A 14,282-nucleotide genomic window follows, 5' to 3' on the forward strand; every position below is an offset into this window, starting at 1 on the left:
GCAGGGACTCTCCTTGACTTTGTAGGGAGAAAATTTGGGCGACCAAAGCTCAATTAGGGTTGCAGTTGGCCACTACAGTGCAGGACAATAAACAGTTTTGGCTTTTTTTTCTTTTAATGTGCTACTGCTGGTCCTCCTTTTGCTGTTAATGTTGGCCCCTTACTTGATGAGGTTGGTCAAATGGGAACGTGGGCAGGGCAGGGGCGTTCGATGTCACCTTTGTGACATTGATGATGGGTCCTGGGACACCCGGTGCCCTGACCATGACTACCGACCCGATAAACTCTCTGCCAGCCCCAAACTGGTGTGGGATTTGCTGCTCCAGCTGGATGCAAATCGGGACCTGCTGGGACCCCAGGGTATTCGGAGAGCTGGCTGGTGTCACGGCACCGAGCCTGCCGGCGGCGTGGAAGAATTTTGGGCAACGCGCTTGGACGTGGGGGTTGAAGTCTCTTAGCGAGGCGCGTGGAGATGGCTTGCTGCGAGTTGAAGCCCTCCTTGTTTTGCTTTGAGCCTGAAGCAGCTCCTTCAGGCCGAGCTGAGAGCGTCTGTCGCAACCGATTGAAGAACGGAGCGGCGCTCGTGGCGGTGCAGTATTTATTCAACTCTTGCTCCGGCCGCAGAAAAGCAGCTGAGCAAACAGTTACGGAGTTGTGGGTGGAGGTGGGGGGTGACGGGCGTGCAGCGGGAGGATTTCGGGCTGGTCGTGAGCCCACCTGTCCCCGTGTCTCTGCGAATCACTCGTGGGATGTTCGAGCGCTGGGAGCTCAAGCGAACTCCTCGCGGGTCTTGGCGGCCACGTGGAAACCAAAACCGCTCTTCTTTAAGCCTTAACACTCCCTGCTTGTGTTTTATGCTAATTCCATAATTATTAGAGGGTTTTAAGGACTATTAACGAGATGTGGGCTGGTAGCAAGCTATGGTGGCAGGCAGGGAAGCAGGGATCCACAGCGCCTGCGTTGGGAGCGAGTTTCACGGCGCAGCCCGGCGCGGTGTTTGCAGGATGGCACAGCCGGCTCTGCGCTGGCACGCGCCCGGCACACAGCACGAAGAGCCCGTCTGGCAGCAGCTCGGTGCCTTTCCAGACAGCAGCAGCCCTCCCAAATCAGCAGCGAGCTGCCGGGGATGGAGGACGCGTGGCGCCGCCGGGACGCGCCGACCGCTTGCGGCTCGGCACCTGCAGGCTGCGAAGCGCCGCCTGCTTCCTTCCTGAGCGCTGCCAAGCGAGGAGCACGAGCTGCCAAAAGCTTTCTGCCTGCCTTGCAAGATGCATCTCGAGCTGGTGGTGTTCGAAAGCGGCTGTGCGGTAGGCTCTTGGCTGACCCCCCCCCCCCCCCCGTTGTGCCAAAATCCCCTTTTTTGGGGAGCATTGTCTTGAGCCGTTTCCCGGTTTGGCTGCGGTTTGTGGTTTCTAACTGGGGGTGCGAAGGGAAACGAAGGTGGAGGGCTCTGCTCTGCTCTGCTCTGCTCTGCTCTGCTCTGCTTTGCTTTGCTTTCTGCAGCCCGGGGAGCAGTTCGATGAGCACGGCTGCGTTCGTGCAACCAAATCACCGCCGCGCCGTGCGTCAGCAGCCCCTGGGATGGTTTTGGTGCTCTCGGGGCACCAAAGAGCACCCGGAGCTGCCTGCGGGTGAGATGCGCAGCCAAACCGAAGAGCGGTGTTGGGAAAGGGTTTGGCTGTGGGTTTGACCGCTCCCCTCCTGGCCAGCAGAGCGTGAGAGGTGGGTGGCTGCTGCCGGTCTCGCACACGTGGCTGCTTCTCTAAAAAGCCAGCCTTTAAGCAAAACCAAGAGGCAAAGGGAGGAAGTAGGTGTTTGGCTCTGTGGCTAGAACCTGAACTTGGCCGCGAAGGTCAGAATTGGGTGCTGGGTGTCTGGGTAGGGGCAAAAACAGGATGCTGAGAGACGTTGGGGGACCCCAGGGGTCACCCTTGTTCCCTCCTGCTGCCGTACCCATTTAATGCCCCGTTATGCCCAGGTTGCCCACCTGGTGGACAGAGGCGGTCGATGTGTTTTTTTCTTGGCTTTTGGCAAAGCTTTTGAGACTCTCTCGGTCCCCTTCTGGAGAAAATGTCCAGCTCAATGCGGACACGATGCGATGGGTGAGGAGCTCCAAGGGTTGTGCTCAACGGGGTGATGCATCCGGCTGGCGGTGCTCCCCAGGGCTTGATTTTAGGGCCATTTTTTTATTTTTTTTTTTTAATTTAAAAAATAAAAAAGCTGAGGATACTTGGTGGTTGAGCTGGGAGACGAGAGGGAGGTGCTGATCCATCTGGTGACAGGACGCGAGCTGGTTTTGGGCTCACAGCTGTATCAGGGAGGTTGGATATTAGGAAAAAGTTCTTTCCTGGCGCGGTGTTTGGGCACTGGACAGGCTCCCCAGAGATGTGGTCGTGGCCCCAAACCTGCTGCTGTACCCGAAGGGTCCGGACAACGCTCCGAGACAAAGGGTTTGACTCTCGGGCTGCCCAGGAACTGGACGTGATCCTTGGGGTCCCTTCTGACTCGGGACATTGAAGCTTTCCGTGCCTCGAGTTGCCTTCAGCCCCTTCCCAGACACTCGGAGAAAATAATCCTTCCAAGAGAGCATTTCTCCGCTTCCTTCCAAACACAACACACAAAGCATACCGAATTCCTCCCAGCGATGACTAGCGCCGCTGGCCGGGCCAGATGTCTTTTGGGGTTATTTCCCAGTAGACCCGAACAATTTCCTTCATCTCGCTGGCCCGGAGGCGTTTCGCAAACCGCTTCGGTTCTCCCCGTTCCGTTCCCGACAGTGGCTCCGTCCTTATCTCGCTGCGTCCCACATTTCTGCATTTATTATGCACTTTTTGTGCTCTTCTTCGTGTATACTCTCATACTGCGTTCTGCTCCATGGTTTCGTTGTCTTTTCAGCCAACAAAATCTGCCCTGGTGAGCCAGTCATCAGCACTGACCCCCACCCATTTGGGAGCAGGTTGGATTTGGGGTTTTTTCCCCCCTCCAGATCTTTTTATATATATTTTTTTTTGGTCTGGCACTGGTTTTCCTCGTTCTCCAGGCGCTGGCTCCAACCCTCGTTTGGGGGCTCCTTCCGGGGGACAACCGAGGAAAAAGGGAGAGGGGGTGAGCGTCAGGGGCTGCAAAATTCATTTTAGGGGTGTCAGTGGGGGCTGCAACGGGGTCTGCTCAGAGCCTCGAGTAGGCACGGCCCTCCCCAGCCTCTTGGATTCCTCCCTCCAGCTCTTCTCATCCTGGGCGTGAGAACCGGCGTGGCCGAGGCCAGGAGATGGTCCTGGTTTTGTGGGGTCCGGGATGGGGACACACAAATGTGCTTTCTCTCGTTAATCGTGGTCCCTGCGCTGCAAAAGGGAAGAAAAGAAATGAAAACGGCTCGAGCTCTGCAGCCGGGGTCTCGCGTCCCGCTCATCCCATGGTGGCCGCGTTAATTGCAGGAGAATGGAGGCCAGAAAAAACCCTCTGGAGCTCTGTGCCTGACCCCAGACGCACGTGAGGCCAACTTCAAAGCCACCTCTGGCCCTTCAGGGCCGCGTCACGTTGGGTTTGGAGGGGATGGAGGTGACAAGACCCCCGTCCCCACAGGGCAGCTCTCCTCCTGTGCTGGCCTTTCTGAGCCGTGTCCCCTCGCTCTTGTTCCGTGCCCACCCGCTGCCTGCCCTACTTTCTGCTGTCTTTTGATTCTTTTCTTGAGTTTTAGGTTAACGAAAAGTTCCTGTTGGCCTCCTGCTTCGCTTCCCTCCTTCCCCTGTGTGGGGGAATTGCCCTCGGTGCCATCTTTTCTCCCGGGCTCTGCAGATTTCTGGTGGATTTCGATGTGCGGTGCTGCCGCCGAGCAGAGGGAAGCTGTACTCTGGTTTCTAGCCCAGATTTCGGCTCCGTTTTCACCCAAACCGGGCTACAGCCAGGGAAGAGAGGGTGTGAAACCCCTCAGCCAGGTCTTTCCGTGGTTGCTTTTTCAGGCTGTGGGGCCAAGTTGGGGCAACAAACAGAACCAAACTGATTTTCTGGAGTCCGTGGGATATCGGCTGCTGCTGTGAGCTTTTCTCTCCCCTATTCTGAGAGGAAACGTGGCGCCTCAGCACCCAAAATCTGCCCAAACAACACCCCTGGTGTCATTACAGCCCAAAGCCCAGAGCCTCTGGGGGGCTCTCAGCTCATTTCGGTGGGCTTTGAAACTTCCTAAAACCTCAGGAACTGCCCCGCCGTGGTTTTTATTTTATTATTTTTTACCCTGACAGAAGCTGGCGGCGTTTCGTCTGCTTTTTAAGCTTTTTAAGCACTTGGTAAAGTCTTCTGGTGCCAACACGAGTGGGAATTTGAACCTCTAAAAGCTTCCCCGTGCTGAAAAACCGAGCATCCAGCTCTGGGTTTATTTTAGCTGTGGCTCTCGCGGGTGCTCCCCTCTTGGGTTGGTTTCTTTTGGTTTTGTTTGCGGTGTAATTTCAGGCAAAATCTGCAGGTTTTGGGTCCAGCTCCTGCGAGGTAAGGGCTGCCCGCGCTGCCCTGCGTGCTCCCGTTCCTCCTCCTGCCTCCCGAATTCGTGGTGCTCTGGGCCCCTCTGGCTGTCGTTGGGCTGCGTAGCTCCACCGCTGCCAAAAATTGGCTTTTTGAGCTTTTTTTTTTTCCCCACAGGGGAAAACTGATTTTTTAATGTTTATTTTTAATCCTTAATTCTTATTTTTTATAGGCCTGGGCTCCCTTCTCCCACCACCTGCTGTGCTTTTGGGATCATTTTTGCCTAAAGCCCGAGGTTCTCAGCGGGCAGGGGTAGCACTTGGTGGTGTGGTGGCGGATTGAAATTTTCAATTTTTATTTTTTGGTTTTCAGGGAGACTTTGCTGCTGTTCCTTAAGTTTTTGACCTGTGGTTATGCATTATTTGTGTGGATGGGGGCGGCAGTGCCTTAGGACACAGCTGCTGGCCCTGGACCCCTTTTACCAGGGGGAGCAAAGTTGCCTTATTTTAATTTAATTTAATTATTATTATTTATTATTTTTTACCAGGGGGACAAAATTACCCCTTTTACTGGGGAGTCTGTGGGGCAGGAACGGCCGCGGTGTGAGGGGGGCACGGGGCTGGGCCTCAGCCTGTGTGTGGGGGCAGTGAGGTCCCTGGGGGGAGAGCAGGGTTGGGGGGGGTCCCCACTTTGTGGAGGGGGGATCCCTGCCATGGGGGGGGGTCCTCCCTTTGTGGGTGTGTGTGGGGGGGTCCCTGCTGTGTGGGGAGGGCCCCCCATCGTGTGGGGATCCCCTCTTCACGTGAGGGGGTCTGTGCTGGTCCCTGCTTTGTGGGTGTGCTTGTGGGGGGTCCCCCCTGTTTTTTTGGGGGGGGTCCCTTTGTTTTTTATGGGGGCTCCCCCTGTTTTTGGGGGGGCTCCCCCTGTTTTATGGGGGCTCCCTTTTGTTTTTTATGGGGTTCCCCCCTGTTTTATGGGAGCTCCCCCTGTTTTGGGGGGCGCTCCCCCTCTTTTTTATGGGGCTCCCCCTGTTTTTGGGGGTGCTCCCCTGTTTTTACGCGCCCCCCCCCCCTATTTTTCGGGCCCCTCTCCCTCCCCCGCTCGATGTCTCGGCGCTCCCCTCGGCGGGCGCGGCCTTGAGGCCGGCCCGGGCCCCGCTCGGCGCTCGGCTGCGGGGCCTGGCGGCCGCCCCGCATGTGCCGGAGCCAAGATGGCGGCCTCCACCTCCTCGCCGCCCAAAGTGACAAAAGCGGCGGCGGCGCCGCGGCCCCGGGACCGGGAGCGGGGCGGGGAGGGCGACCCCGGGCCCGAGGCGCCCCCCGAGCCCGGTGAGCGCCCCTCGGCCCCTTCCCGAGCCCCCCCCCCCCGGCAGCGCCGAGCCCGGGCCCGCCCGCGGCCCCCCCCCCGCCCCCTCCCGTCCCCTCCCCGCCGCCGCCGCCGCCCCGGGCCCGGCCCCGCCGCCGCTCTCGGCCCCGCCGCGGGGCCCGGGCCCGGTCGGGGAGCCCCGGAGCCGGCCGCCCCCGCCCGGCCGCCGCTCTCCTTTGTCCTCAGCCGCCGCTTTGTGCCGCACGGGGCCCCCGGCGACCCCCCCGGGCTCGGCCTTCGCGGCCGGCACCGGCTCCCGGTGGCTCCCGGTGGCTCCCGGGGCCGGGCCCGGGCGGCTCCGTGCCCGTTCTCCCCCCCCGAGCCGGGCGGGAGAGCCTCGGCCGTGCCCCAGCGCCGTCCCCGCTGTAGGAAGCATCGCCCCGTGCCCCCCGCTGCAGCCCCGAACCCCCCCAGAGCCTTCCCGGAGCCCTCCCGGGGCCACCGGCGGCTCCGTCCCCCCCCCCGGGGGAGCTGTCACCGGCCCCGCGAGCTCCCGAGGGCCGCTGGCAGCTCTCAGCCCCCCCCCGCTGGGGCATTGGGACCCTTTTCTCCTTTTTTCCCCCCCCCCGGTGTCACCCCAGCGTTACCGTCTCCCCGCCCTGACGGTCTCCTTCTCTTGGCAGTCCTGGCCCCGGAGGAGGAGGAGTTGGTGGCCATGGAGGTGGGCTCGCCGCCGCCGCCGCTGCCGAAGAAAAGCGCTCCCGCCGGGCAGCTGGAGCAGCCCCCGAGCAGGATAGGGACCAAACTGTCTCCTGAGCCGCCCGGGAGCAAGCCAGAGCCTCAGGACTCCAAATGTGAGTTACCTCCCCCCCCCCGTGCCCGGCCGCTCGCTGTCTCTGTCCTCTGGGGGGGGAATCGGCCTCGCTGGGGGCTTCACGGCAAGGAAACGGCGCGGAGGATCCAGCCTCTGGCTGCAGCCTCTCAGAGGTGGGCTGGGAGCTGCTTCAGGGCTCGTGGCTCCGTGTCTTCCACGAGCTGTGGCCTTCCTGAGGTTGTTTCGGCTCGGTGAAGCGAGCTGAGGTGCTGAGCGTCTCGCCTCAGGGCTCGGCCGAGCCCCGCAGCGTCCATGGCGCCCCGAATTTGGGGACGTTGCTCACCAAACCCGAGGCGTGGTGCCCCAAACTCAGGGAGGTGCTGTTGGAGGCTGTCAGAAATCAGGAGGGAGGCGCAGCTCCCCACCCGGGAGGGTTTTTGGGCCTCTTTGCTGAATTCCCTCTGGAAGAGGTTGGCCGAGTTGTGCTCCTGTGCTGTTAATTGAAGCCTCCAGCAGCATCCCAGGACCAGCACGCGTCCTTGTTGTCCTCAGCCCACCTCGGTCAGTCCCTTTGGCCCTTTCGGTGCTTCTGGTGCCCAAAACAGCGCTGTGCGGTGATGAGGTGCACTCGAGGTCCCCTCCCTGCCAGCTTTTGGAGCCTGGCAGGGGCAGGGCTTTCAAAATCACGTCCCAAAGCATCCCCACCAGCCTTTAGCAGGGAGAACAGCAGAGCTGCATGCACAAGCAGCACGTTTTGTCCCCCCACTGCTCTCCTCTCCCTTCCCTGCTCCATTCCTGGCGTCCCAGGGGTGAGCAGAGAGCCTGGAGGTGGGAGATGAGGGCTCGGACAGCCCCCGCTGACCGTGTCGAGCCCTGACTCCCTCTCTTTTCTCTTTTTTTCCCCTCTCCCCGCAGCCCAGAACCTGACGACGTGCGAGGTGTGCGGCGCCTGCTTCGAAACCCGCAAGGGCCTCTCCAGCCACGCTCGCTCGCACCTGCGGCAGCTCGGCGTGGCCGAGTCGGAGAGCAGCGGGGCCCCCATCGACCTGCTCTACGAACTGATGAAGCAGAAGGGCAAGCCCGACGGCAGCCCCATGCCTCCCGGCCTCCTCAAGAAATCCGGCTCCCCCAAGGAGGGGGCGGCGGGCTCCCCCCGGCCCGCGCTCCTGGCGCTCGGCAAGGGCGGCGGCGAGCGCCCGCCCGACGGCCCCGTCAACAAAGCCATCAAATCCCCCCCCGGCTTCTCCAAAAGCCTCTCGCAGCCGGGCTCCCCAATCCTCAAGAAGGTGCCGTCAGCGCTCTCGGGGTCCCCCTCCCCGAAAAACCCCGAGGACAAGAGCTCCAAGCTCGCGCTGAGCCCCCTGCAGAGCTCCCCGAAGGCGCAGTGGCCACAGGCGGATGAGGAAGGACCTCTCAATTTGAGTGAGTCTCTTTTTTTTATTCTTCCTCTTTATTTTTTTATTTTTTTTTACCGTCAGGGTTTCCCGTCAGCTCTCAGGTGGCAGAGATGGAGAGAGGGAAGCCCCTGGCTCCTCCTGGCACGCTGAGCATCCCCCTGCATGGTGCTGGGGCGGGAGAGCTCGGTGCAGGAGGCAGCAGGAGGTGGTGCTGCTCTGTCACGACCCCGTTGCCTGGGCTTCTCTTCGTTCCCCATCATGATTTCAGCAAACTGTTCCCCCTCGCTGGCTCTCTGCCCTCTGAGCTCTTTGTGGCTCTGTCCTCAGCCGGGCACGGCGCGTGCTGCCCGCTCCTGAGGCCGGATGGTTTTTAACTCAGGGTTTGGTCCCGTCTCAGCTTTTCTCTGCCGTTTCCCTGCTCGCTCAACGCGCAGGCTTGCCGGGAAGGACCCGTGCTTCGTGCCTCCCGGTGTCTCCCGGCTGTAACTCCATCCCTAGCCAGGTCTTTGGGATCCCTCGTGCGTCGCTGGTCTCGTAGGACAGCTCCCAGCACAAATTGCTCCAGGGTTGGAGCCGTTCCCTGCAGCAAAGCCCGTGGAGGAGAGGTGTCTGCCCGCTGCCATCAGTCCCTGCTGTGCTGAGAGCTCCGAGCGTGGCTTTGACGCCTCCCGTCCCTCAGCACCGAGGGGCTGGGGGTTTGCAGACCCTGCAGGGTTTCTCCTGCCTCTTGCTGGGGCTGTGAAGCTGCTGTGTCAGGGCTGGCCTCGTGCTTCTCCCAACCCAAATGCTCTGGGACTGCAGCACCTCCCTTCTCCCTAAACTGGGGAGGGGAAAAAAGCTGGCCCCGAAGAACCTGCAGCTCCCGCGGCTCAAGGCAGCAGATCTCCCTTCCTTTGGGTGCCGCCTCATCCCCGTGGCTCCCCTCTCATTGCTGCCCCTTTTTGCTGCCCCATCCCCTCCCGGCCTCACTCCAGCAGCACCCAAAACCCCAAACCAGCCCTCTGCTGCCTCAGTTGGGGTGGTGAAACGAACCTCCTGGCACCGAACACCTCTCCCCGGCTCCTGCCTGCTGCTGGCAGCATCTCGCCTCCCTTCGGGGCCGGGATCTGCCCCGATTCCCCAGCAGGGACGGCTGAAATCACACCCTCATCTCCTCGAGCTGCTGAGGGGGCTGCAGGTCACCCCCCTGAGCCTGGAGGTCTCGCCACGTGTCCCCCACCAGGACGCCACGTGGTTCAGGTGGCAGCCAAACCTTCCTCCCCCTCCTCTTCATCACCAGCAACCTGCTGGGATCCGGGGCCTGGTGGAGGCAGATTTGGGGCAGAGGCTGGGTCGGGTCCTGCTGGTGAGGGGATCCTGCTGGTGAGGGACCCGCTTCTCCCCTTCCTCTCCCCGCAGCCTCCGGGTCGGAGCCGGTGCGGGACATCCGCTGCGAGTTCTGCGGCGAGTACTTCGAGAACCGCAAGGGGCTGTCGAGCCACGCGCGCTCCCACCTGCGGCAGATGGGGGTGACCGAGTGGTACGTCAACGGCTCGCCCATCGACACCCTGCGGGAGATCCTCAAACGCCGAGCTCAGCCGCGGGGCGCTGCCCCCAACCCCGCCGGCCCCGGGCAGAAAGCCATGGCCAAGAGCCTCCTGGGCGGTATGGGACCCCTGGAGCCTCGGGGGCCCGGAGAGCTTCACATCCCCGGCCTCGCCAAGAAGGTCCAGCAAGCAGGCAGTCCCCTGGGGCAGTCTCCTACCTCGTCCCCACCTCCCACTGCCCGGAAGATGTTTCCAGGCCTCTCTCCTCCCTCCTTGCAGAAGAAGCTCAAACAGGACCAGCTGAGGGTGGAAATCAAACGCGAGATGATGTCAGGAGGCCTCCACGGAGACCCCCACCCCTCCGACCGAGCCTGGTCCCCGCGGGAGGAGATGTCTCCCCTCAACCTCTGTAAGTGCCGGGCTCTCGCCTTCCCCCCCGCTGTCCAGGGGGGCCGGGTGGGACCGCGCTCCCTCGGTGCTGGGGCTGTGGGATCTGAAATGTGAGCCTGAAGGAGCTGGGGGTTGTTCAGCACGACGAGGAGGCTCCAGGGAGACCTCGTAGTGGTCGTTCTGTACCTAAAGGGGGCTCCGGGAATGCTGGGGGGGGGACTCTGACAGGGGGGTGTAGCCATAGGGACGAAGGGTGAGGGCTTTAAGCTAAAAGAGGATGGATTTGGGTTAGGTAAAGGGAAGAAATTGGTCACCGTGAGGGTGGTGAGGCGCTGGGGCAGGTTGTGCAGGGAAGTTGGGGTGCCCCATCCCTGGAGGTGCCCGGGACCAGGCTGGGTGGGGTTTGGGCAGGCGGGGACGGGTCCCTGCCCATGGCAGGGGGCTAGAACTGGGCCGGGCTTTAGGGTCTGTTCCAACCCAACCCATTTCGTGGTCCTGTGCTCCAGGAAGGGCTTTGCCTTCTCCTCAGCCATCCCCGGGCGCTTCGGGGTCCTGCTGCGGGGTCTGCTCCCGGCTTCCCAGCTTCTTCTGCGGGTCGCGGGGGGAGAATCGGAGGGGTGGGCGCCGCCCTGCTCCCCCTGACGTCCCCCCCTCTGTCCCCGCAGCCTCCCGAGCTGACCCGGTGCGGGACATCCGCTGCGAGTTCTGCGGCGAGTACTTCGAGAACCGCAAGGGGCTGTCGAGCCACGCGCGCTCCCACCTGCGGCAGATGGGGGTGACCGAGTGGTCGGTCAACGGCTCGCCCATCGACACCCTGCGGGAGATCCTCAAGAAGAAATCCAAGCCCTGCGTCATCAAGAAGGAGCCTCACACCTCCAGCATCGAGCCCCCCAAAGCTCTCGGGGAGGAGGGGACGGACCCCAAAGCCCCCGGCAAGATGCTGCAGGGCATGGCCCTGCCTCCGCTGGGCGGGCGGACGGGGAAACCCAGCCCCGGCGGCTCCAGCCTCGGCCGGGAGCTGTCCCTGGCGTCGCTCACGGGCAAACCCCAGGGCGGCTTCCTGACGCCGCTGTCCGCCAAACGGCCGCTGCAGGACGACCGGCTGGGGCCCCACGCCGAGGTGAAGCACAAGGCCTACATCCAGACCGAGCTGCCCTTCAAAACCAAGCCCGTGCACGACAAACCCGCGCACACCTGTAAGTCAGGACGCACGGGGAGGTGCGTGGCAGGGCCCGCGGCGGGGGTCCGGGGGGGTCCCCGGGGGCTGCGGGGGGAGCTGGGCTTTGTCACGCAGCGCTGTGGTGTTGTGTGGGGTGTCAGCAGCGAGCTCCTTGCTCCGGGTGTCTCCAGCGGGGCACCCAGAGCACATCGGGGAGGGACGAGTGGGGATTTGGGGCCCGCTTGGCGTCCCCGGTCCCCGTTAGCCCGTCTCGTTGGAGCCTCCCCTGGCTCTGGGGTCTCCACCAGACCCTCAGCAGGAGCCTCCTGGAGCTCCTCTGCGACAGAAACCAGAGTTGGGGGGGGGATTTCCCTTCAACGGCTGCAAACGGGTGGTGGCGGGGACACGGCCGGGCCGGGGATCTGTCCCCAAGCCCCCCCCTGCTCACCCCCTGCCCCGTGCCCCCCCCCCCAGCCAGCGAAGCCTGCTGCGAGCTCTGCGGCCTCTACTTCGAGAACCGCAAGGCCCTGGCCAGCCACGCGCGGGCTCACCTCCGGCAGTTCGGTGTCACCGAGTGGTGCGTCAACGGCTCGCCCATCGAGACCCTCAGCGAGTGGATCCGGCACCGGCCCCAAAAAGCTGGCGCCTACCGCAGCTACATCCAAGGCGGCCGACCCTTCACCAAGAAATTCCGCAACTCCTCGCACGCCCGGGACCACGACGGCGCCCGGAGGATGCCCCTGAGCCTGCAGCCCGGCGGCGTGGCCCTGCTCAGCAAAGGGTTGGCCGCGGACCTGGCGCACGGCGAGCCCGGGAAGATCCTGGACGGGGGAAGCGGCGGCGAGCGCCCCATGGTCACCTCTCCCCTCTCCCTGGTGAAGATGGAGGAGCATCAGCGCCCCAATATCCACAGTGAGTCGGGAGCCAAGCAGCAGAGGGGGGGCTCCAGCGCCGCAGGGAGCTGGTGGAGCTCCGAGAAGCCCCTGCCCCGTCCCCTCTGCCCACCCGTGGGGCGTGGGGGGAGCTCTCTACCCGAGATCCTCCCCCCACACTTCAGAGAGGCCGCGTTGCGCCGTGCCCCCTCCGCCGTGACACCTTTTTTTGTCCCTCATTCTCCCCCCGCAGAGTTCGAGCGGAGGCAAGCGAGGCCCCTGGATAACCCCCTGCACCGGGAGGAGGAAGGGGCCGACTTCCAGCAGAAGATGGAGGAGACGCGCCAGCCGCCGCCGAGGATGAGGCCGGTGCCTTCCCTGGTCCCCCGCCCGCCGCAGACCTCCCTGGTGAAGTTTGTGGGTAACATCTACACCCTCAAGTGCAGGTAGGTCGGCTCCGGGAGGGATTTGGGGGGGGGGGGTTTCCTTCCAGGGAGGGCAGCGCGCCCAGTCCTCGTGGTTGCCCTTCCTCACCCCACGCCGACCCCGCTCTCCAGGGGTCTCCGCTGGCGGCTGCCCCCGGGGGGGCCGATGGAGAAACCTCGGCCAAAGCCCGAGCTGACGCCGCTGTCCCCACAGGTTCTGCGAGGTGGAGTTCCAGGGGCCCCTCTCCATCCAGGAGGAGTGGGTGCGGCACCTCCAGCGACACATCCTGGAAATGAATTTCTCCAAAGCAGACCCCTTGCGGGGCGAAGCCCCGGCCCCCGAACCCCCCGCCGTGGCCGAGGCTCAGTAACGGAGCCGGCCCAGGCTCGGCGATGGAGCCGCCCCCCGGGGGGCGCCCTCCGCCCCTCCCGTGCCTGCACGTCCCCCCCCCCACGGAGCAAACCTCAGCCCCCCAAACCCGGCACACGGTTTCCCAGCCGGGCTTCGGGGGGGCCCCGGCCACAAGCACTACATGGAACAAGACGCCCCTCCGCCGGCAGCGGGGTTTGGACTCTGCCCCGGGGTCCCACCGCTGGGGGGGGGGGCACACAGGCCGGTTCCCTGGCTCGGGATGGGGCAGGGGGACCCCCGGTCCCGGCCTCGGGGCCGCTTTAGCCCAAAGACGGGGGAGCTGCGGCCGCTTCTGCTGGCTCGGGGCCGGGGGGGGGGAGCGAGACGCCGGATGGGAGGGGAGCGGCTCGGCCCGGCGAGCGCTGTGGGATTTGTATCTGGCCCTGGAGTTCCTGTATATTCCATGTGCGTAGACGACGAGTTTAGCTCACCTAGGTGTCGGCGTCCGTTGTTGCGGGGTTGCATGTTGCCCAGCTCCCCTTCCCCCCGGGGGCCAAACGCTGCCCCCCCTCCGCCACAGCAAACGGCAAAGTCACGGATTCACCGCTCCCGCCTCCTTCGGCCCCTTGCCATCCGGTGTCGTCCCCCCCCCCCCACACCCACCCACCCCCGTTTCACGCGGGACCGCGGGCTCCCGGCACCGGTGCCGCTGGGCGGCGGCAGTCGGAGGGGCAGCGGCGGGCACCAGCCCCCCGTGGGGGCCGGGGAGCGGCGGCGGCCACGGGGTCGGGGCCGTTTCTCTGACCCCGCTGCCCACGGGCTTGGCGCTGCCGTCTCCCCTCCGCCCCAGCCCCTTTCACGGTTGCTTTTTTTCTCCCCCCCCCCCCTTCGTCTAGCTGCATAGACCTTCGACTTTTTTAACTCTAGTTTTGTGTAGAGGAAAAAAAAAAAAAAAATAAGGAGCATTCATTTTTATTTCCAAGTCCCGAGCCCGGCACGGCTCAGAGGGAAATCGAACCTTTTAACTTTTTTCATCGGGCATATTCTGGTTATTAATGTACCCGGGAATATGTACATTAGATTAAACTCTTCTGGAAACGACCCCCGGGAGGCTGGAGTGTGGTGCGTGGGGGGCGGCCCCTGGCTCCAGCCCTTGTGGGGTCCTCGCAGAGGCTTTTTTTGGGGGGAAACAAGGCGTTTTCGGGCCACGGGGGTACTCGAACCCATTCCTGGCCCTGCAGGGGTTGGGTGGCCGTGGGTTGTCACCGCAGTGGTGGGGACAGCAGGGCTGGGCTGTGTCCTGGGAAAAGGACACCTGAGGGCCAGGTGGGGCCGTGCCTGTTAACGGGGGGGCTGGGACAGCGCTAAGGGCTCACGGTGTGGCCGTGACCACGGGCGTGGGGACCCCGGGAGGGGTTGGGACACGGCCCAGGGCTGTGGGGACAGCGGGATCCGAGGGTGTGGGGACAGCAGAGCTGGAACGTGTCCAGGTGGGGCGGGGACACCGCGCTTGGGACGCGTCCCGCGGCCACGGGGACACCGAGAGAGGGACCCCCGGGGCGTGGGGGCCCTGTCCCGGTGGCTGGGG

General features: G+C 63.6%; 1 protein-coding gene across 2 annotated transcripts in view; it reads left to right on the forward strand.

The window, feature by feature from the left end:
* WIZ (WIZ zinc finger) overlaps positions 1-13,359 on the forward strand; it is a 37,691-nt gene extending 24,332 nt beyond the window's left edge. The window contains exons 5-12 of one of the 2 annotated variants that reach the window (XM_032204995.1): positions 6,443-6,613; positions 7,489-7,995; positions 9,369-9,676; positions 9,776-9,905; positions 10,552-11,082; positions 11,520-11,957; positions 12,171-12,363; positions 12,557-13,359. In XM_032204995.1, coding sequence (XP_032060886.1) covers positions 6,443-6,613; positions 7,489-7,995; positions 9,369-9,676; positions 9,776-9,905; positions 10,552-11,082; positions 11,520-11,957; positions 12,171-12,363; positions 12,557-12,713 — 2,435 coding nt within the window. In that variant the 3' untranslated portion in view covers positions 12,714-13,359. Of the gene's footprint in view, positions 1-6,442; positions 6,614-7,488; positions 7,996-9,368; positions 9,906-10,551; positions 11,083-11,519; positions 11,958-12,170; positions 12,364-12,556 lie in introns of both variants that reach the window. The other variant, XM_032204994.1, reaches the window with a different exon arrangement.
* Positions 13,360-14,282: the final 923 nt, after the last annotated feature.

Source organism: Aythya fuligula, chromosome 30, assembly GCF_009819795.1.
Source record: "Aythya fuligula isolate bAytFul2 chromosome 30, bAytFul2.pri, whole genome shotgun sequence".
Lineage (NCBI taxonomy): Eukaryota > Metazoa > Chordata > Aves > Anseriformes > Anatidae > Aythya > Aythya fuligula.